Source organism: Oncorhynchus kisutch, linkage group LG1, assembly GCF_002021735.2.
Source record: "Oncorhynchus kisutch isolate 150728-3 linkage group LG1, Okis_V2, whole genome shotgun sequence".
Taxonomy (NCBI): Eukaryota; Metazoa; Chordata; class Actinopteri; order Salmoniformes; family Salmonidae; genus Oncorhynchus; species Oncorhynchus kisutch.
Window position 1 is genome coordinate 40,555,529 of NC_034174.2, and position 23,298 is coordinate 40,578,826.

Genomic DNA, 23,298 nt, shown 5'->3' on the forward strand with positions numbered 1-23,298 from the left:
CAACAAAGTACTGAGTAAAAGGTCTGAATACTTATGTAAATGGAATATTTCAGGGTTTAAAAAAATATGAATTAGCAAAAATGTTTTTGCTTTGTCATTATGGGGTATTGTGTGTAGATTGATGAGGGGGAAAAAAACTATTGAATCAATTTTAGAATAAGGCTGTAACGTAACAAAATGTTGAAAAAGTCAATGGGTCTGAATACTTTCAGAAAGCGCTATATAAGCAAGCTGTATGTCAGATCGAAGACAGGAGGAGAAATGGAAGTGAGGTGCCTTTGGGTGAAAACAGAGTTGGGTGCTGTGGAATCGGTGAAGGTCACCAGAAATGGTTTTGTGATAATTGTTTGTGTTTCTTTTGGTCAGAGGGAGCATGCGCTCAGCCTCAAACAAATGGGGACAAGAGATGAATTGAACAAAACAAGTGAATTGTTTTGCTCCGGAGAAAAGGGTGCCATTGACAGGAGTGATTACTGGGGTAGTTGTAAATGTGAAAGTTGACCAACTGAAGGGGAAGATTCCCGTGATGCTCGTCGTTTGGTTCGACACAGACACAGTGGCGTGAGTGGTGAAACAGAAGAGTCTTTGTCTGTTCTTTGCCCGACAAAGTGATGTTAGGATATATAAGTTATCTCGTATAAGCTTTTGTGCCGAATACATTATGGTGTTACATGTGCCAAGCTTATGGGCATGTGGCAGAAGTGTGTATATAACAGTGCGTGAGTGCATAGTTGGATGGTGAGCCGTGCATTGCATGACGTTTCATTTTCTGCTGTTCCTATCAGGTACATTGTTAAAGATATTATATTGTATATTGTAATTGTATTATTTTGGTAACCACATGCCCAGTGAACAAGCACCAAACCAGCGTGCGTGAGTGCAGAGTTGGATGGTGAGCCGTGCATTGCATGACGTGGAATTTTGTGCTGTTCCTATCAGAATAAAGCTCCGTGACTGGTGCTACAAGTTGGAGTTCGTGTCGATGATTGATTGTACACAACGCAAGAAGAGTACTGTTACATGTAGGAGGGAGGTTCCTAGGTGTGAGAAGTGTGCAGAAGGGCATGAGACAAAGGAATGTGTCGCATTGAGGGAAGAAGCACTATGTACTAATTGTAGCGGTGCCCATGGGGCTGGGGATCAGAAATGTGGGTTTTTAATGAGTGTAGGGTTAGATGGTAGGGTATTTGAGGGCTGACTGCTCCCGGAGAAGATAGGGCGTGTTATGTGTTGTTTAAGCACACACCGAACAGTGTGTTGGAAGCAGTGTTAGGGTTGTATAAGAAGGTGTGGAGGACTGGGGTGATACCTGCCGGGTGGAAACGTGCGGTGTTGTTGAAACCTAGGCCTATGCGCTGACTTCCAACGTGTAAGTTGATGGAAAAGATGGTAGTGAGTAGGATGATGTATTTTGTGGAAGTTAGGGGTTTGATGAGTGTAGCACAGAGGGGTTTCAGGAGAGGCCGGTCTGCCATGGATGCCCTGGTGACAGTTAGTACAGAGATAGCCAAGGCCCTGTCAATAAAAGAGGGGATGAGTGTTGTGTATTTTGACATTGAGAAAGCTTATGATACCATGTGGAGGGAAGAGTTTTTGATAAAATAAAATAAAATCAAATTTTATTGGTCACATACACATATTCAGCAGATGTTATTTAAAAAATATTTATATTTCACCTTTATTTAACCAGGTAGGCTAGTTGAGAACAAGTTCTCATTTACAACTGTGACCTGGCCAAGATAAAGCAAAGCAGTGCGACACAAACAACAGAGTTACACATGGAATAAACAAACATACAGTCAATAACACAATAGAAAAAAGTCTATATACAGTGTGTGCAAATGAGGTAAGATAAGGGAGGTAAAGGCAATAAATAGGCCATTTTTATTGCTGGTGTAGTGAACTGGTTAGTGTCTTCACTGACATTTTCAACTTCTCCCTGACCGAGTCTGTAATGCCTACAGTACCAGTCAAAGTTTGGACACACCTACTCATTCCAGGGTTCTTCTTTATTTTTTACTATTTTCTACATTGTAGAATAATAGTGAAAACATCAAAACTATGAAATAACATATATGGAATCATGTGGTAACCAAAAAAGTGTTAAACAAATCTAAATATATTTTATATTCTTCAAAGTAGCCACCCTTTGCTTTGATGACAGCTTTGCACACTCTTGGCATTCTCTCAACCAGATTCATGAGGTAGTCACCTGGAATGCATTTCAATTAACAGGTGTGAATTGTGTCATGAATTTACTTTCATTCATCTGATGACTGTTATTTATTTCACCCACTAACTATGTTTAATTGTTACCCGATTAAATTAATAATTAACAAATAACTCAGTAGGATTTTGGGGCACCACAGAATAAGTTACCATCTCCCGAATGAAACTCTATAAGGTCTTTACCTTCAACATCCATAAAACAGTCAACATATTAATCATAACCTCTTATCATATCATCATTCTGAACAGTCGTAACCTTATTGGATCTGCAAAAACCCCAGCCTTGCTCATGATTCAGTACTACACAAATTAGTTGAATTATTTATTTACTAGCTAACTAAATAATAACACAGAATAAACATACACCCTTTACATGAGACAAAGGTCCCTAGTGAACTGACAAAATATGACTGCTTGTTTACCAAAAGAGGGAGGGGTAGAGAGAAAGGGAAAGGGAGACACAACACTTGGATACACTTGGAAACTACTCTCACATAATCCCAATACTTGGCACATGAACCACCGCCCATTTAGAGTAAGAAATCATGAATGTAGTGACGTGTGAATGCCTTCATTAATTGTTAATAAAGAAAATCTCTTAAATGAGTAGGTGTGTCCAAACTTTTGACTGTTACTGTACATGTTTCAAGCAGACCACCATAGTCCCTGTGCCCAAGAAAGTGAAGGCAACCTGCCTAAATGACTACCGCACCATAGCACTCACGTCGGTAGCCATGAAGTGCTTTGAAAGACTGGTCATGGCTCACATCAACCCCATCATCCCGGAAACCCTTGTTAGATTCTGGGTTAAACATGGAACACTGTTATACTAGAGAGATGATACATCAGGAGTAATACTATAGTATCTGAGGAGTGATAGAGACTGGTTTTTACATTAGAAATATCTGTAGGAGCCAGGTTGCTCTGGAACGTGCTGGGTAGAGGGGAGGCAATTAAGGGAGTTTCTATAGGTGACACGGGTGCAGAGTTTAGGATAAGACATCAAGGCAGTTGAGGTCAGGTCAGCTTAAGGGAGGAGTAACGGTTGATTATTACATCACTTCATCTTCCTGTCGAACCATAACAGATGTCAGGGTTGGAGAGAAGGAGGAGTGCATCTAAACTGGAGTATATATACTTGTGTTGATGGAAACATGTTTTGTCTAATGCAGCTGTATTGACCCTCTGGGAAGAATTAAACTTGGTTAAGCTTTCATAATGTCTGTTGAGTTTTTACTCTGAGAATGAGAACCTAACACCCTAGACCCACTCTAATTCGCATACCGCCTCAACAGATCCACAGATGACACTCAATCACACTCCACACTGCCCTTTCCCACCTGGACAAAAGGAACACCTATGTGAGAATGTTGTTCGTTGACTACAACTCAACGTTCAACACCATAGTGCCCACAAAGCTCATGACTATGCTAAGGATCCTGGGACTAAACGCCTCCCTCTGCAACTGGATCCTGGACTTCCTGACGGGCCGCCCCCAGGTGGTAAGGGTAGGCAACAACACATTTGTCACGCTGATCCTGAGGGGTGTGTGCTTAGTCCCCTCCTGTACTCCCTATTCACCCACGACTGCGTGGCCAAGCACGACTCCAACACCATCATTAGGTTTGCTGACAACACAGCAGTGGTAGGCCTGATCACAGCCTATAGGGCAGTATGGTTCCAGGACAACAATCTCTCCCTCAATGTGAGCAAGACAAAAGAGCTGATCGTGGACTACAGGAAAAGGAGGGCCGAGCATGCCGCCATTCACATCGACAGGGCTGAAGTGGAGCAGGTTGAGAGCTTCAAGTTCCTTGGCATCCACATCACCAACAAACTAACATGGTCCAAACACAACAAGACAGTTGTGAAGAGGGCACGGCAACACCTTTCCCCCCTCAGGAGACTGAAAAGATTTGGCATGGATCTCCATATCCTCAAAACGTTCTACAGCACCATCGAGAGCATCCTGACCGGTTGAATCACCGCCTGCTATGGCAACAGCTCGGCATCCAACCATAAGGCGCTACAGAGGGTAGTGGGTACGGCCCAGTACATCACTGGGGCAAAATTCCTGCCATCAAGGACCTACAGTGGGGAGAACAAGTATTTGATACACTGCCGATTTTGCAGGTTTTCCTACTTACAAAGCATGTAGAGGTCTGTATTTTTTTTATCATAGGTACAATTCAACTGTGAGAGACAGAACAAAAATCCAGAAAATCACATTGTATGATTTTTAAGTAATTCATTTGCATTTTATCAGAAAAGCAGAACTTAATATTTGGTACAGAAACCTTTGTTTGCAATTACAGAGATCATACGTTTCCTGTAGTTCTTGACCAGGTTTGCACACAATGCAGCAGTGATTTTGGCCCACTCCTCCATACAGACCTTCTCCAGATCCTTCAGGTTTCAGGGCTGTCACTGGGCAATACGGACTTTCAGCTCCCTCCAAAGATTTTCTATTGGGTTCAGGTCTGGAGACTGGCTAGGCCACTCTGGGACCTTAAGATGCTTCTTACGGAGCCACTCCTTTGTTGCCCTGGCTGTGTGTTTTTGGTCGTTGTCATGCTGGAAGACCCAGCCACGACCCATCAGCCACGACCCAATGCTCTTACTGAGGGAAGGAGGTTGTTGGCCAAGATCTCGTGATACATGGTCCCATCCATCCGCCCCTCAATACGGTGCAGTTGTCCTGTCCCCTTTGCAGAAAAGCATCCCCAAATAATGATGTTTCCACCTGCATGCTTCATGGTTGGGATGGTATTCTTGGGGTTGTACTCATCCTTCTTCTTACTCCAAACATGGCGAGTGGAGTTTAGACCAAAAAGCTCTATTTTTGTCTCATCAGACCACATAACCTTCTCCCATTCCTCCTCTGGATCATCCAGATGGTCATTGGCAAACTTCAGACGGGCCTGGACATGCGCTGGCTTGAGCAGGGGGACCTTGTGTGCGCTGCAGGATTTCAATCCATGACGGCGTAGTGTGTAACGAATGGTTTTCTTTGAGACAGTGGTCCCAGCTCTCTTCAGGTCATTGACCAGGTCCTGCCGTGTAGTTCTGGGCTGATCCCTCACCTTCCTCATGATCATTGATGCCCCACGAGGTGAGATCTTGCATGGAGCCCCAGACCGAGGGTGATTGACCATCATCTTGAACTTCTTCCATTTTCTAATAATTGCGCCAACAGTTGTTGCCTTGTCACCAAGCTGCTTGCCTATTGTCCTGTAGCCCATCCCAGCCTTGTGCAGGTCTACAATTGATCCCTGATGTCCTTACACAGCTTTCTGGTCTTGGCCATTGTGGAGAGGTTGGAGTCTTTGATTGAGTGTTTGGACAAGTGTCTTTTATACAGGTAACGAGTTCAAACAGGTGCAGTTAATACAGGTAATGAGTGGAGAACAGGAGGGCTTCTTAATTAAAGAAAAACTAACAGGTCTGTGAGAGCCGGAATTCTTACTCGTTGGTAGGTGATCAAATACTTACGTCATGCAATAAAATGCTAATTAATTACTTAAAAATCATACAATGTGATTTTCTGGATTTTTGTTTTAGACTCCGTCTCTCAAAGTTGAAGTGTACCTATGATAAAAAATTACAGACCTCTACATGCTTTGTAAGTAGGAAAACATGCAAAATCAGCAGCAAAATCAGCAGTGTATCTCCCCACTGTATATACTAGGTGGTGTCCCAAAAAACTCCAGCCACCCAAGTCATAGACTCTCTCCAATGTGGCATGGCAAGCGGTACTGGAGCGCCAACATATGAACATATGAAAGCTGGTGGTTCCTTTTAACATGAGTCTTCAATATTCCCAGGTAAGAAAATGTAGGTTGTGGTTATTATAGGAATTATAGGACTATTTCTCTCTATACGATTTGTATTTCATATACCTTTGACTATTGGATGTTCTTATAGGCACTTTAGTATTGCCAGTGTAACAGTATAGCTTCCATCCCTCTCCTCGCCGATACCTGGGCTCGAACCAGGAACATATCGACAACAGCCACCCTCGAAGCAGCGTTACCCATGCAGAGCAAGGGGAACAACTACTCCAAGTCTCAGAGCTAGTGACATTTGAAAGACTATTAGTGCGCACCCCCTGAAATGGTTAGCTTACTAGCTAACCATTTCACATCAGTTACACCAGCCTAATATCGGGAGTTGATAGACTTGAAGTTATAAACCGCTCAATGCTTGAAGCATTGCGAAGAGCTGCTGGCAAAACGCACGAAAGTGCTGTTTGAATGAATGATTACGAGCCTGCTGGTGCCTACCATCGCTCAGTCAGACTGCTCTATCAAATCATAGACTTAATTATAACACAATAACACACAGAAATACGAGCCTTTGGTCATTAATATGGTCGAATCCGGAAACTATCATTTCGAAAACAAAACGTTTATTATTTCAGTGAAATACAGTCTAAATATTGCTGTTACATTGCACAACCTTCAATGTTATGTCATAATTACGTAAAATTCTGGCAAATTATTTCGCAATGAGCCAGGCAGCCCAAACTGTTGCATATACCCTGACTCTGCGTGCAAGGAACGCAAGAGAAGTGACACAATTTCACCTGGTTAGTATTGCCTGCTAACCTTTCTTTTAGCTAAATATGCATGTTTAAAAATATATACTTCTGTGTATTGATTTTAAGAAAGTCATTGATGTTTATGGTTAGGTATGCGTTGGAGCAACGACCATTTTCCATTTTCGCGAATGCGCACCGCATCGATTATATGCAATGCAGGACACGCTAGATAAACTACTAATATCATCAACCATGTGTAGTTATAACTAGTGATTATGATTGATTGATTGTTTTTTATAAGATAAGTTTAATGCTAGCTAGCAACTTACCTTGGCTTCATACTGCATTCGCGTAACAAGCAGGCTCCTCGTGAGGCAGGTGGTTAGAGCGTTGGACTAGTTAACCGTAAGGTTGCAAGATTGAATCCCTGAGCTAACAAGGTAAAAATCTGTCGTTCTGTCCCTGAACAAGGCAGTTAACCCACCGTTCCTAGGCCGGCATTGAAAATAAGAATGTGTTCTTAACTGACTTGCCTCGTAAAAAAAAAGTTGTTTTAAAAAAAGTAAGAAATCTGCAAAATCGGCGTCCAAAAATACCGATTTCCGATTGTTATGAAAACATGAAATCAGCCCTAATTAATCGGCCATTGCGATTAATTGGTCGACCTCTACACTCAATTAGTATTTGGTAGCATTGCCTTTAAATTGTTTAACTTGGGTCAAACGTTCCCGGGTAGCCTTCCACAAGCTTCCCACAATAAGTTGGGTAGATTTTGGCCATTCCTCCTGACAGAGCTGGTGTAACTGAGTCAGGTTTGTAGACCTCCTTGCTTGCACACACTTTTTCAGTTCTGCCCACAAATTGTTTATAGGATTGAGGTCAGGGCTTTGTGATAGCCACTCCAATACCTTGACATTGTTGTCCTTAACTTCCTGACTGATTTCTTGAGATGTTGCTTCAATATACCCTCATTATTTTCTTTCCTCATGATGCCATCTATTTTGTGAAGTGCACCATCCCCTCCTGCAGCAAAGCACCCCCACAACATAATGCTGCCACCCCCGTGCTTCACGGTTGGGATGGTGTTCTTCGGATAGCAAGCCTCCCCCTTTTTCCTCAAACATAACGATGGTCATTATGGCCAAACAGTTCTATTTTTATTTCATCAGAACAGAGAACATTTCTCCAAAAAGTATGGTCTTTGTCCCCATGTGCAGTTGCAAACCGTAGTCTGACTTTTTTATGGCGGTTTTGGAGCAGTGGCTTCTTCCTTGCTGAGCGGCCTTTCAGGTTATGTTGACATTGGACTCGTTTTATCGAGAATATAGATACTTTTGTACCTGTTTCCTCTAGCATCTTCACAAGGTCCTTTGCTGTTGTTCTGGGATTGATTTGCACTTTTCAGATGTCCTAACCGACTTGCCAAAACTATAGTTTGTTAACAAGACATTTGTGGAGTGGTTGAAAATCATTAAAACTATTTTTTCAACCACTTTTAAAATATATTTTCCTTTATTACTTTCTAACCCTACCACCCCTCCCCTAATTTGAGTAAACTAGTGACCAACAACGCTTAGGTTTCTACTTCCAGCTTATACATACTATATACATTTATGGACACAATCTATTTTACAATAGCTATATTTTGTTTGTTTTTACTCCAGTCCTTCCTCTTCCCTCAATCTCTCCCATCTATTTCTGATTTCCATATGGTTTGATTTGTATTTGTCATATCTTTCAAACTGTGCTCTTTCACAAAAGTTCTGAACCTATATACATTTTACAGACCCCATATGTTTTACATTAGTTATCTTGTTGTTATTAGTCCCAATCTTCAGTTCCATTCAACCCCTCCCATCTATCTCTTATCGCCATCCATATTAGATTTCTATTTGCCATATATTGTCAACTGTGCTGTGATGTTTCGTGTAACAGTATAACTTTAGACCGTCCCCTCGCCCATACCCGGGCGCGAACCAGGGACCTGCACACATCAACAACAGTCACCCACGAAGCATCGTTACCCATCGCTCCACAAAAGCCACGGCCCTGGCAGAGCAAGGGGAACTACTACTTCAAGGTCTCAGAGCAAGTGACGTCACCGATTGAAACGCTATTTAGCGCGCGCACCACCGCTAACTAGCTAGCCGTTTCACATCTGTTACACTCACCCCCCTTTTGACCTCCTCCTTTTCCGCAGCAACCAGTGATCCGGGTCACGGCACCAGTGTAACAGATGTATATGTATTCTCCATGGGTTGTGTTTTCTCAAAATAAATCACTTCGGCCAGTGGTCCCAGTTGAGCATAATTTATTTCTGCTGTTGTTAAATGGGAAACAGCACGTTAGTTGTGCAGGGCTTAACGGTATTGATGGCTGTCGATGGCAAAATCCCTTGCATCACATTTTCATACTGGGCGAACAAAATACAAAAATACAATACAAAATATAACGTGTAAATACCTGTTGTTAAATGGGAAACAGCACGTTAGTTGTGCAGGGCTTAACGGTATTGATGGCTGTCGATGGCAAAATCTGTAGCATAAAGACAACTGTGTTAGCAGTGGCTTGTGACCATTACATTGGTGTATGTTAGCTAACACACTTATTTACAGCAATCATATGCCAAAGCACATCCCAGAAAGCCCCTCAATCCCTAACAGGTACCATATACCCACACATGTATAAATCAGTAACGTACAGCAAACTTGTACACATTGTAAAATAGAAAATAGAACTAACCAATAAAAATGCTTGAACATTAAATATACATTTCTTTAGAGGCAAGTGGAAACATAACCAACCCTGTTACATTTGCACAAGTTCTGAACCTTTCTATTGTCATTTTTTCTACAGATTGTAAATTGAAAATACATTTTTTTTTTGCTAAAAGTATTATTATATTATTGATCGATTGACTATGACTTTTCAGATTACCCAGTAGTGCTATCTGCAGAGTTAGTTCCATGAAAACATTGCAATTCTTCAACCATTCCTGGACCTGTGACCAAAAAACATGCCACATATGGACAGTACCAAAACAAATTATCTAATGATTCTGTCTCTTCATAGCAAAATCTGCAGAGCTGGGAAGGTTGTATCCCCCATATAAATAACATTATATTGTTTGCAATAATTTAATAGAAATATTCAAAGTTTTGAGTCCGGTGTCGTTTTACGTATCAGTTCATAAACCATGTGCAACCTACCTCGGTGTAAAGATCACCAAAAATCTTAAGGTTGTGAATGATCATGATTTGAATCCTGCAAGTGAAGCTATCAAAAATAAATTATCCTCGTGGTTAGGGAGGGATTTAAGTCTTCAAGGGAGGGTGCTTTTATCTAAAAGGAGGGGCTAGCTCGTGCATCTTTTTTCATCAATTGACATTCCCAAATCCACTTGCTGTACCTTAGATGTCTTCACTCTCTTTTATCAGATATCAAAAGTCAACTGGGTTAAAAGGTACTTTAAAAACCCTAATAGTTGCTGGAATATTATTCCTCATTTTGCTTTTCAGAAGCTCAGAGGGATACATTTTTTTACGACAATGTCCCTATATTGTGGGTAAACTTCCTGTGAAATTGATGGCTTTTCACAAGCAGACTTTAATGTGCTGGGCTTTGCTGTATAAACACAACGTTTCTGAAAAGTATTTTCACCTCATAAATGTTATATGGAATAATCGGTTGATATAACATAGAAACAAGAAGTTATTTTACCGTAACTAGTTCTCGAAAAACATTGTCATTGACAACCAATTAGTTAGTATTTGTGGGAATCAATTTAGAGAGCGAGAATGTATGGAAAGATACAACTTTGAGGTTTCAAGCAAGGAATATGACACTGTTATGAAAGCTATACCTAGTGGGATTAAAAACTTTACTTCAGAATAATGCATATTTTGGAATATCTCCTATTGTAAGCGATATCCAGGTGAATGGCATAGGTTTATATTTTCTACAGAAATTCTATTCCTGCTATATTTTGTTGGGTTTCATCGTTTGATGTAAACTGCCGCTGTGCTTGGCTACTAGAAACTGAGTCTATTTAACCCTTATTTTGTAATTGTTTACATAGTGAGGTGTTCTGGACTGATGTGAAACTATATATCGGCAACTAAATAAAGTTTGACAAATGATTTTACTACACTGATTCCACAATCGAATGTCAATATATCATACATCTCTTTTATTAAGAAAATGTTTCATACACAAATCAAAATTTATGAAGAAAAATACAATGAAATGTTTTTTTAAAGTGATTTGGAAAACTATTTAGAATCATTAAAACATATACAAAACAAAATGTCTAAAAAATGTATTCGCTACATGTCTGTATTTGATTTGATATGTGCATTTGTATTATTAGTATTTTTCTTTTTTCTCTTCCTTATTTCTTTGGGTAATCTCTCTGCCTGTTCTTTTTTGTGTGTGTTTTGTATGTTACTGTTTAATAATAAAAACATATTCCTCAGGGAAGTGTGGTTAGTCCGGTGTTGTTCACCGTGATGACACAATATATAGATAATCGGTTTTATTCATTTTTGAGGATATGTACAGATGGTTCAAAGGATCCAGTCAGTGGTATGGCGGGAGCATGGGTATATATCCCAGATTTCAATGTTAGAGTATGTAAGCGGTTAACTGATTGTGTCAGTGTATGCGGCGGAGTTGATGGCCAATTTTATAGGTTTGACATGGGGGGAGAACGTGAAACCACTCAGGGGGGGGGGGATCTGCTCTGATTCGGCTGCAGTGTTGAGTAGTGTGAAGACGGGCAGGTCGGATAGGGGACACTTGTATGTGAAGATGGTGCTGTTAATGGGATTGGAGAAGATGGGAGTGGTGGTAAGCATTTGCTTACCATGGAGGGGGATGCTAGTAGTAAGGGGAGGCTATTTTATCGCATGCACCGGTCAGTAGAGGAAGAGTTGGAGAATATGGGATGTAGGAGAGATGGTGTGTGGAGTAGACTATTGTTTGGGCACACAGGTTTGAATGCCACATTGTGGATGATAGGGAGACATGAAACAGGTCTGTATGATGAGTGTTTCGTGGAGGAAATGGTGGCGCATGTGTTGATATTTTGTAAACTGTATGGCGTAGATAGGGAGAGATTGTGTGAAAGGGTTAGAGAGGCTGGACAGGGTTGGGGTTTGGGTGGTGTAGTGGGGGGAGGTAAGAGTAGGGAAGTGGTGTCGAGGGCTCTATTTCACTTTCTTAGAGGTACAGGACTAATGAAGAAAATTGAATGTATTTAGGCCATGCAGTACTCAATCCAGTACAGTAGGTGGCGGTGTATGCACCTTAAAAGTTGGATGCGATCCGCCAACTCATTCTCAAAGAAGAAGAAATGGAGTACATTTTTCATGTTGGACATACCATACCTAATTGCCTGTACATTGTGTTGCAGCAAAAGTGGGGTCCATTCTACCTAGGATCACTTTCCAAATCTAGTTTATACCCCCAAGGCCGTCATTGATATCGTGTCCCTTTAAGAACAGGAAATCAGCTTAAATCCAATCATTTTTTCCCCGTCATATTAGAGGGATAACTTATATTTTATACAAATACATGTGCTACAACAGAGCACTTTGGCAGTTTAGAATAAAACCGAATTGCTGTGCAGTTTCCATAAGATGTAAAAAAAAATACATGAATAAAAAAGAAACACAATCCACTTTTCTTCCATAAATGTGTGCACATCTCACAAGTATATGATATATTTTCACAACTCTCAGCACAGAGATCTAAGCAGATCATAAAAATGGCCCATGTTTCAAAACTCTAAGCACATTTTCAATTAAGTACAACAAACAAATTCACAGTCACACATCCTACGTATACTGTATAAGGATCATGAAACTCTAAGACTGACATATTTCTCAAAATGCTCACAACCTGCCATTGGATACAAATTATACTTTTATTGGTTTGTCAAAAAAGAACTCCAAGCTATAGTCAAATATTGTATAGAAAATATTTACCATCTACTTTGATTTATATTGGACACTTCAAATAGAATAGTTTAGAAATGTGTGTATATATATATATATATTTGTTAAATGTTAGTTAAAATTACTAAACAATGAGCCCATCATCCATTGGGAACTAAAAATGTTGAAATGGTATTTCACAGAAAATGTAATTTGCATGAATGGCTCGGGGGTGAAAGATGTGTTCAACTCCAATGAATGCACAACAAATGTTCTGAACATAAGATGGGGACATTACAAGTGTTATCAGTTAACAGTTTTACATCTGAAAAATGTGCCAAAGGGAGTAAAATAAACATTCAATTGAACTGCCCCATCTAGTGTCCTTTTAAAAGCATCGCTAATGATTGAATTGAGTTTACACCCTCACAGCTGCTATGTGTGTCCCACAAAGTCTAAAGTCAGCTGAAATGCAATAAACTTTGCATATTGAACTCAGAATATATATTTAGCTTGTGATGTAACATGTTATATACCTGCAAGGACTGGGAAGGGATACGAGATAGGCCTACACCATTCACCTATGAATATAGCCTAGTGCAGTTTCTACTCTACAAATTGATATTTGGACTTTCACAAAAATGCATATTTTTTTTATCAAATTTTGGTTTGTTTCCTATTATAAAACGTTGCTTCCAAACATGACTTGAACATGTTTCCGACTTTCCCAGGTGCTTAACGACCGTCTTTATTGAGACGCATACTAAAACACAACGGAAATCTGTTTTGACGATGCCTAACAGACTGACATGCCCGTCTAATTAGTTAGATTATCATGGTCATGTCAGCTGGTCCTTTTGTGGAAGGGCTGAAATGCAGTGGAAATGTTTTGGGGGATTCAGCTAATTTGCATGGCAAATATGGACTTTGCAATTAATTGCAATTCATCTGATCACTCTTCATAACATTCTGGAGTATATGCAAATTGCCATCATACAAACGGAGGCAGCAAACTTTGTGAAAATGAATATGCGTCATTCAAAACTTTTGGCCACGACTGTAGGCTAGAACACACCCGTAGATTAAAACTGTGGTTTCAACTAACCTAGTTTGGAAGAAAATAGACTTGGACATCACACGTGCACTAGGTGCAGCGACGACATCCAAAAACATGGCAGACATTGGATGTTCCTCTACATTATCATTACCTCAGTGAAAACAATGTCCTGAGACATCAAATTGGCTTTTTTAGCAATTTACGGTTTAAAAAAACACCTGACTCAATTTGGCATGATGTTCTGCTATATACATATCCATTGAAAGCAGTGTTTGAGGGAAAACATGACATAAAATCAATGTAAACAAACTGCGTTTATAATTGTATTTCTTTCCTCGGGGCCTGGGGGTGAGACGGATACAGCTCGAGTTCCACCCTCAACATAAATCAGTTAACTGGCGAGTGAAGTCTGCAGCACTCGGGTCTCACCCAACTTGACTCAAGTCAAATGTTTAGATTGCAGATGATCTGGTGCTTCTGTCCCCTAACCAAGAAGCGCCTACAGCAGCACATGTACAAATTCCATTTAGATACCGTTGCTCTAGAGCACACAAAAAAATGATACCTACCTCAGCACCATAGTTAATTTCCACAAAGCTGTGAACGATCTGATTAAAGGCCATGGCATTTTACACCATCAAAATTAACTAAACTTGACATCCCAATTAGGATCTGGCTAAAATTACTTGAATGTATTTAGGCCATGCAGTTAGAGCCCATTGCCCTCTGCTGAGGTCTGGGGTCCACTCACCAAGAATTCACTAAATTGAGGCTCTGCAAAAACATCATTGTACAGCATGCAGAGCAGAAATATGATACCTGCTCATAAAAATCCAGAAACAATTAAATGTTACAACCACCTATAAGAGATTCAACTTTCATAAAGCCCTCACCTACAGACATGAACCTTGAGAAAAATCCCTTAAGCCAGCTGGACTCTACAGACCCCAGAGCCCCAGGACAGCAACACAATTTGACCCAACCAAAGCATGAGAAAAATCAAGATAACTTTAAACATTAGAAAGAATCAAACAACCATTTGACCCTAAAAGTACAGTAGCAGAATGACAGACCCAGCTGCACCTCCTAACCACCTGCAATAGCATAGCACCACAAGAAAATACGCTGTATTCAATGTTGATTCCCTTTTACATGGCAACTAGTTGCATTGTTTCACTATACAGACCGTACCACTTGAAATGGCCCTTTTATCTTCGTAATGTTTAATGTTAATTTCCTTATTACCCTTTGTCCGTTCCACCTTCTTTGGCAACATATTTCCCCATGCCTTTTGAATAGAAAATTGAGTCGGCCGCAATTTTAAGTGTTCACGTTTTGTGAAGTGCTGACTAAAGTGGTACGAACTTGAAAATCAATTTTTGGACCAGGTAAGGTGCAGTATCAAAACAAATCTGTACATTTGAAAAGAAACCGGCCTCTTATTGCCGGCTTCAGAGGTCAGACGACCTTTATGTACTACTACTGGCAGACACCGCATCATATGCTGCTTCAGGTCGAACACTGTACCACACCAAATATCTGAGGTCATTTCTCAACCTGTGCAAGACATGTTCAGAAAGATGAGAACTGATCATAGAACTCTACCCACGGGTACTACAGGTTTTTATTTCTGTACCCATATAGATCTATTGGGAACATTGACATCCTCCAGTCAAGTCCACAAGACTAAATAGCTAAGCAGCTAGTTCACGACTACAGGTTTTTACAATACATGGTGTCAGACTTACAAGAACCTTCTCATCCAGGTGTGCCAGCCACACCAATCAGGTTGTGGCCCAAGAACCAGACTATACATTTAGCAACATTGGTAAAACATGCAAACATGAATTCATTTTCTAGATTTTATTTAAAATTCAATGATCTTCTTGAATTCGGTCAGCAACCATAGGAGTGGAGTTTACTGCCATCTAATCAAACAGGCCAAAGCCCATGTCGTCGTCCGAGCCCTCCTCAGACTCCTCCTTGGCCTCTTCTTTAGCAGCGGCTGGGGCAGCAGCAGTCACTGCCGCAGCCACAGGAGCAGCTACAGCGAAGGCAGTGGGGTCAGCCAGGTAGGCCTTCACCTGGGAGTAAAGGGGGGGGGGGGGTAGAGAAGCAATGTGAACTAAAATGTAGAAAGCTATGGATAAAACATGCCGATGGGCAACCTAGTGTCCGAGACCAAGCGTCCCTGCCAGCCGTGGGATGCAGACAGACAGGGATAGTAGGAAACTAGTTAATGTGTGCAGGGGGAACGACAGAGTAGCACTTAACAAGCTGCACTGTAACTTATCCTGCAGCTGGGACTCAAAACGGTGGCACCTATTCCCCATGTAAATGTTAAGAGTAAAGGATTTGATAGGCATAAGCGATGGTGAACATTCCTTAGCCTGGACGGCAAGGTGGAGCTACAACCATATTACCTATACAATTATTTCAACCCTACAGCAACTGTTTGTGGACTGGGCCGTTATTTGGCCCGTCATCCATTTCAATACCATGTGGTCCAAATGTGGGTGGGACGACATACCTTGTCTGCCAGGGGGAAGGAGTAGTCAGTCTCCACAGCGACTGCCAGGACCCTCTTGTATCCGTTGATGATGGTGTGAGGGACAGAGGCCAGAGTGGGGTATCCGATCTCCAGACACACACTGGCTATGTTACGAACACCCTGAAAGAAACGAAGTTGTCAGGTATGACAGCAACTTACAGCACATCACCCAAGTCTGTTCAACACATCAAGATTTGTTTTGAGACCAAGCGTCCCTGCCAGCCGTGGGATGCAGACTGACAGGGATAGTAGGAAACTAGTTAATGTGTGCAGGGGGAACGACAGAGTAGCACGGAACAAGCTACACTGTAACTTATCCTGCTACCTCAAAGACAAAAGGAAAAAAATAGCCCGAAGTTCACAGCTTCTATTACATTCCTCTTCCAATGGTTGTGTTACTCTTTCAGAACTTTAGATGTGATGGAAGACTATGGAGGAAGGGGAACCGATGACAACATAATAGGACAGCGCTACACTTCAGTCCATTTACTACCCAAAGCACCAATACAACGAGTTTTGTAAGTGGCTTTACAAGGCATTGTGTATATGCTTCCTCACCTCCAGGAACCTGGCGTGCAGAGCATCCTCAGTAATGTCGAGCACCTCAGGGCTGTAGACACTACCGTTGTCATACACCTGCTGGATGAGCAGACCGAAGGAGAAGGGAGAGATGTTCAACATGTTGAGGAGCGTGGCCTCGCTGGCTCCCACCTTGTCTCCAGGCTTGATGAGCATCACGTCGCTCTGTAGGGAGAAATTAAGCAATCAGACACTTAGTCAACAAGTGTTTCATTTTCAGAAGCCCTGTTTGTTTTCTAGATAATAAATGATACATATCCTACAGGACAGGTCATTACACCCACACAAGCCTAGCAACATAATTCATCAAATCAAGAAGAAACCCTTCTCAGACAAATGCCTCGATGTCTTCAAGTGAAAAGACACACTGCTCTGGGGACCTGAAACCAAAGACACAGAACGTGACCCTGACCCAGTGACCCCAGAGACAGATCGTGTCCAATTCCGACTCGTCATCGTCTCATCACTGAAGAATCTCTTATTTTGATGACTGAACGCAACCATCCCACTAGTTTATAGTAGAGCCCATTAAGCATAGACTGGCTGAGATACTGCCTGAGGACTATGACTACAGTTGCCACACTCACCAATATTTCAATAGTTCCTCTGGAGATCTTGGTGGTGATGCCCAGGGCCTGGAAGAAGGAAGTCTTCTCAGGACCCAGCCCAGTGTTCTGGGCTGGCACAGTCACGTCACAGGGGGCAATAGCACCGGCACGGGCAGCAGCTGGCACCTGAGGGGCAGAGGGTCAGTGAACAATCGAGCTATAGACCCAATTCAAAAAAAAAAGTGCAACGTCCATGGATGCATGCCAAATGAGTCTACGATTACGAGACTGAGCAAAATCCACAGGACAGTGTCCGAGACCAAGCGTCCCCGTCAGCCGTAGGATGCAGACAGACAGGGATAGTAGGAATCTAGTTGATATGGGCAGGGGGAACGACAGAGCAGCACTTAACAAGCTGCACTGTAACTTATCCTGCGTCGCCATCCCATCCTGAAGCATAATCCAAAATCTGGATCGGCTACATTGTATTACTAAATAACATTGTATTTGGTCCAAATGGCACCCTGCCCTATATAGTGCCGTTCAAAAGTAGTACGCTACAAGAGTGCCATTTGGGACAAACCTTGACAATTCCCTGCTAGACCAGAGCATCCAACACTGCAGTCACCTTGTTGGCCAGCAGCATGTCCCTGATCTCAGCCAGGTCCTCCTTGGTGAAGACAAAGCCCACATTTCCTTTGATGTGAGGCAGCAACCTGTGAAGACAGCAACACTTAACATCTCAATCCATCCCCAACGGATACATGATTAGCAAGACTGAGAAAACACTTGTCTGAGACCAAGCGTCCCTGCCAGCTGTGAGATGCAGACAGACAGGGATAGTAGGAGACAGGTTTCTGTGCGCAGGGGGAACGACAGCGCAGTACTGAACACGCAGCGCTGTAACTTATCCTGCTTTATAAATAGCCAGTCCATGGGCTCGATAGCTGCATTTAAGCTTTTGATAACTTGGTCGTGCACACAGCAGCAAAAGTTTGCAACCTATATTGATAACAAGCGCATCTTATTGGCCAACTTCAGGCTGTCCCTTTGACTTCCTAGTGAATGCAACCATGGTCAGCCTCTTAGCCAAAAGGTTTTTGCTGTGAACTTACTTCTCCAGGGCGGGGTTGTTCTCCAGGTGGCCGCGGATGGCTTTGCGCATCATGGTGTTTTTACCCATGAGCACCACAGCCTTCCCACGCAAGGACAGACGGATGGCCTGCATCTGCTTGGAGCCCACATTGTCGGCGCCGACAATGAAACATTTGGGATAGTCATCCAGCAATTGCTGCAAAAAGAAAAGTAAAAGTATGACCAACAACTTCTAAATTTCACCGCTTGGGGAAATGTAAACCCACTACCATGGGATAACAAGACTGCAAACGCTTTATTCCGTTGGCTATAACGTCTGTACAAAAGTGTCTGAGACCATGCGTCCCCGTCAGCCGTGGGATGGAGGCAGACCGGGATAGCGAGGAGACAGGTTTCTGTGTGCAGGGGGAACGACAGAGCAGTACTGAACAAAATGCACTGTAACTTATCCTGCGTTGTACATGGTCAATAAAACGGTTTATTATGGAATGCCGCTTGGGTCTTTGCGTGTCAAAAAAGATTAATGTCAAATAAGCTTTTAGTTTGACACATCAAACAGTTATATTGTACTGTGTGTTGGACCACAGCTTCTGGGGTAGCTAGTTTTCACCTGGGCAAAGGACTGAAATCCCTTCCCCAGTCAGCCTATTGTGTGTATTGACATTCATATTGCACTGCTTTAGGTAAGGATTGGGATCAAGAAATTGTGTATCAGTCTGCTCAATAACAAAGACAATAAATGTGGCTCAATTCAGTAATTTCAGATTCCCGCAATAAGAGCTACCACACTAATGTTCTGGGTGTCACTGAGCAGACTGATACCATGTCATTGAGCCACAACCCACAGGTAAGGCTGTAGAGTTCAATAAGTTCCCAATGTAATTCTAAAGTATAATAGTGATTTCAGATTAGTCTGTTGATTTTCTATAACATTCCAACCCTGTTTAGCAATTATGGCATAATTCCACTATTTGTACCACTGTCAATGGGGCGGCAGGGTAGCCTAGTGGTTAGAGGTTGCAAGTTCAAATCCCCAAGCTGACAAGCTACAAATCTGTCGTTCTGCCCCTGAACCAACTGTTCCTAGACCGTCATTGAAAATAAGAATTTGTTCTTAACTGACTTGCCTGGTTAAAATGTTTTTTAAAAATGGCATACTTAATTTGAAGGCTAAACGCAAATTCCACTATTATGGCTAGCTTCAAATAGTATTTATTTGCTCTCTGTCGGACTGTCTATCTTATAAATTGTGGCTATTTTAGATGACACCTAGCTAGATAAAACAATAGCTACTGAAACAGATGTAATTTTACTAGGTTTTTGGAGAAAAACATTGTTGGCATCCATAAGTTAGCTAGCTTTTTTTGTATGACCAGCACTGTAGATGCGTGAGACAACTGCATCATAGCATACGTATCGACTAATCGTTGTGACATAGGAAATACGAGTAAATGTAATCAATGTGTAATAGGTCCGTAAAATTATTATGTGACGTGCAGTCATACAGGTCCTGATTGGTCAACAAGCTTATTTGACGTGCCTTAGACACGCAAAGACCCGAACGGCGTTCCATAGTTAACACACTTTCGTGCATCAAAAGTGGTAAGTTATTTCAACGTACGATGATTTTCATAAAATAGTTGGACTTCCACGTGGTCCTGTCTTCCCTCGGCATCTTTGCAGTGCTTCGAAGGATCGCTTAAACAGCTGGTTTAAAGACAAGATTTTCTATGGAAAATAAAACTATGTTAGACAGGTAGCAGGTCCACAACGTCAAGTTACAATCACAGTACGCGCCAAACTTGCTAGTAGCCATCTAGATAAACTGACAGTCACTATCGTTACTCACCTAGCTAACGCTAATACACTGCGAAATAGGACTAGCTTTAACTTGTAGCTAGCGGACGTAGCAAATATAACGTAGGCTACATACATATAGCTAGATAACTAGTTAAGACATGTTATTGGAAGTGTCTTTAAGGTGAAAATATTGTACCATTATGGGTTAGAAGCAAGTTTGGCTGGCTAAAATGTCACGGAAATAATGGTAGCACATGGCGGCAGTGTGCCGAATAGGCCGCAGATGAAACACAATACATTTAAGTAAGTCATCCTATTGATCTTGTGACATTGTCACAGTACTGTAGTTCAACGTAATCAAAGTATTTTATCAAATAATACGAAACACATTTTAACGTATAATTCTACATAAAGAATGAAGCCCATGAAAACTCCTTACCTCTTACCAAGGACGCGTGAAAGAAAGAGAGCTACATAAGGAAGCGCACAAGTAATATACAGCGTTAACAGCCAATCACAATCCACTACGACAACAATGTTCCACAGACATGATTGGCCAGCTGTGTCAATCTTTTTGTCGGTTGCTATCCGTGGGTGCGATCGTTTTATGCCGCGTGAAAGCAGCCACGCCGCCTGTGGATTTCCAGAACGAGCAAGGCAGGAAATGCAGACTAGATTGGGGACATGAGTTTGTCAAGATCAAAAGAAGAAAAAAAGCAACCTATCTGCTCATAGTCTTAACTCTGAGCATTCATTGTGTGTCTTGTGTGCATAGTCGTTGAGACAAAAACAATGAATGTCAGAAATAAACTATTTTTTTATTGGCATCAATCACATTGAATTAAAAATGATCAGCAATCAGGTACCATATAGCCATCCCATAAAACATGACAACAGAGGTACATGGGCAAATAAAACAGGCAAGAGGAAAGGAAAAAACAAAACCACTTTTTAAAAATTTAACTAGGCAAGTCAGTTAAGAATAAATTCTTATTTACAATGACAGCCTACCCCGGACAAACCCGTATGACGCTGGGCCAATTGTGCGCCACCCTATGGCACTCCCGATCACAGCCGGTTGTGATACAGCAAGGGATTGAACCAGGGTCTGTAGTGACGCCTCTAGCACAGCGATGCAGAGCCTTAGACCACTGCGCCACTCAGGAGTATTGGGGTAAAATAGTTCCTTTCAGATAAATTAAGGGGATTAAATGACAGGGATTAACTTGTAAACATGAAAATAAAAAGGCTTTGAGAGTAGTCAGACAGACGGGTTGCTTCCCACTTAGGTCTGGGATTGCTGAGTCAACAGAGAGAGCATAGAACTAAAGCAAATAAATGTTTTAGGATGAATAAATGTAGCAAAAACTAATAATAATTACAATCCCTGATGATTTACATAGGGTGTAGATAAAAAAAATAAAAACTTACATAGGGTGTCTAGAGATACACCAAAGTAACATGCTCTCAAGCCTCTCTTTAAAGGGCTCCATTTGTTGCATTACAACATTTGGGCTGGTGCCTAAACCTGTGGTCATGGCTACTCTCAAGAAATCTTTCCAGTAATTTCCCCTTGATTGAGGAACTCATTCAACTTTGAACTGTAACTGTCCAGGGCTAGATTCAGGCACCCTGGCAGCACTTACACTTGTTTTCATTGTCTGTGTCTCCGGTCTCCAAAGCAAGGCTATAAAGGCTATCAGAGGGATATTTCATTGAGCTTGATACATTATTTGGCACACTAACTTGAACAATTTAGGATTTAATGGCTTAGAAAGAGAGCCTGACTTAAAACAGGGTCAATATGAAGTAGTACTAACCCTTCTTCTGTTACACCTCAGTCTATGAATTTCAAAATTAAATTAGAATATTATGTTAGCAGCATTCCTCATTAACCAGGCTAGGTGAAATGCCCCTCTGTAGATTCATCATGTTCATGTCAACACAGTTGCACTACTAGAGAAGCTCAAGGAATCTATGGCATAGCAACGCTGAAAGTGCTTTAAAAACCCACGTCTCAGCGGGTTGAAGAAACAAAACCGTTCCAAACATCACCAGAAATGGCACCCGAGCCTGAGGAGGCCAGACATAAAAAACACCCAATAGTAACATGTAGTAATTTTAAAGCAACAATTACTATACACCTTTAATCTGCCGACTATACTGTGCTGAGGCCATCCTGTTTGCCCCCTCTAAGTTATTTGCCTCTCTTTTACTGACACCCAAAACCCAGAGGTGCATCTCAATAGTCTAAAATGGCTTCCCTATTTGTCTCTTCTTAATTTACACTTCACTGTAAGCTATATTGAGGTTGTATTCGAGGGGTTTGCTTTCACCTGTCCAGTACTTTCACATCAACACAAATGGAGGAAATAAGCAGAGGAAGCCAATTTAGATGTTTGAGATGCACCCGATGGCACTGGCTGATCCAGCCAATGTTGTTCTACGACATCCAAAATGGCTTCACCAATCCGATCGCAGCAAGGACTTGGAAGTGCGCCATATACCTCAACAGTGTTAAAGACATTGCATTGAAAATTTGGCACTAGCACAATTATCTTTATTCTTTCAAAGCGTTAAGAAATTAAAATGAAACGTATGTGTGTATTTATACCACAACCAACATGCCAAGTGATGACAACTGGGTTGAAAACCATAAAAAACAAACATTTAGCATAAAAATATAAGCAACATGTGTAAAGTTAAAATCACCTGCTTCACAATGATTCAAATATGCAACATTACAAGGACACTTGAAAAAAATAAACAGTGAATGATGAAATAAGTAAATCAATTACGTACATATCAAAAACAAATGCTCAAACCTGACCCACTGCAGTGATTTGGGATCAGGTAACGAGGATATTTGGATGCCATTATTGACTTGGTGTGCATCCCAAATGGCACCCTATTCCCTATATAGGGCACTACTTTTGACCAGAGCCCTATGGGCCCTAGTCAAA

At 41.5% G+C, this 23,298-nt stretch overlaps 1 protein-coding gene and 4 non-coding genes across 5 annotated transcripts; all 5 read right to left on the reverse strand.

The window, feature by feature from the left end:
* Positions 1-15,368: 15,368 nt before the first annotated feature.
* Positions 15,369-20,895, reverse strand: LOC109893860 (60S acidic ribosomal protein P0). The gene is made up of 8 exons (XM_020487067.2): positions 20,775-20,895; positions 20,157-20,263; positions 18,556-18,731; positions 18,069-18,156; positions 17,480-17,626; positions 16,872-17,057; positions 16,293-16,433; positions 15,369-15,846 (listed from the first exon to the last, which is right to left on the reverse strand). Exons 2-8 carry the CDS (start codon positions 20,208-20,210, stop codon positions 15,691-15,693), a joined length of 948 nt encoding a protein of 315 aa, XP_020342656.1. The 5' UTR covers positions 20,211-20,263; positions 20,775-20,895; the 3' UTR covers positions 15,369-15,690.
* On the reverse strand, positions 16,509-16,637 carry LOC116376304 (small nucleolar RNA SNORA63). The gene has a single exon (XR_004211728.1). It is a non-coding gene; the product is annotated as a small nucleolar RNA SNORA63 (small nucleolar RNA).
* On the reverse strand, positions 17,216-17,364 carry LOC116376299 (small nucleolar RNA SNORD15). Its single transcript, XR_004211724.1, has one exon. It is a non-coding gene; the product is annotated as a small nucleolar RNA SNORD15 (small nucleolar RNA).
* Positions 17,750-17,878, reverse strand: LOC116376302 (small nucleolar RNA SNORA63). Its single transcript, XR_004211726.1, has one exon. It is a non-coding gene; the product is annotated as a small nucleolar RNA SNORA63 (small nucleolar RNA).
* LOC116376303 (small nucleolar RNA SNORA63) lies at positions 18,230-18,358 on the reverse strand. Its single transcript, XR_004211727.1, has one exon. It is a non-coding gene; the product is annotated as a small nucleolar RNA SNORA63 (small nucleolar RNA).
* Positions 20,896-23,298: the final 2,403 nt, after the last annotated feature.

What these genes read in the sequence shown, in the direction of transcription:
- LOC109893860 (XM_020487067.2), bottom strand. Translation starts at nt 20,210, where the DNA reads ATGCCGAGGGAAGACAGGACCACGTGGAAGTCCAACTATTTTATGAAA. An exon ending in AACAACCCCGCCCTGGAGAA is followed by an intron (nt 18,157 to 18,555) that starts GTAAGTTCACAG and finishes CTGTCTTCACAG; the next exon opens with GTTGCTGCCTCACATCAAAG. An exon ending in GAGGAACTATTGAAATATTG is followed by an intron (nt 17,058 to 17,479) that starts GTGAGTGTGGCA and finishes TTCTCCCTACAG; the next exon opens with AGCGACGTGATGCTCATCAA.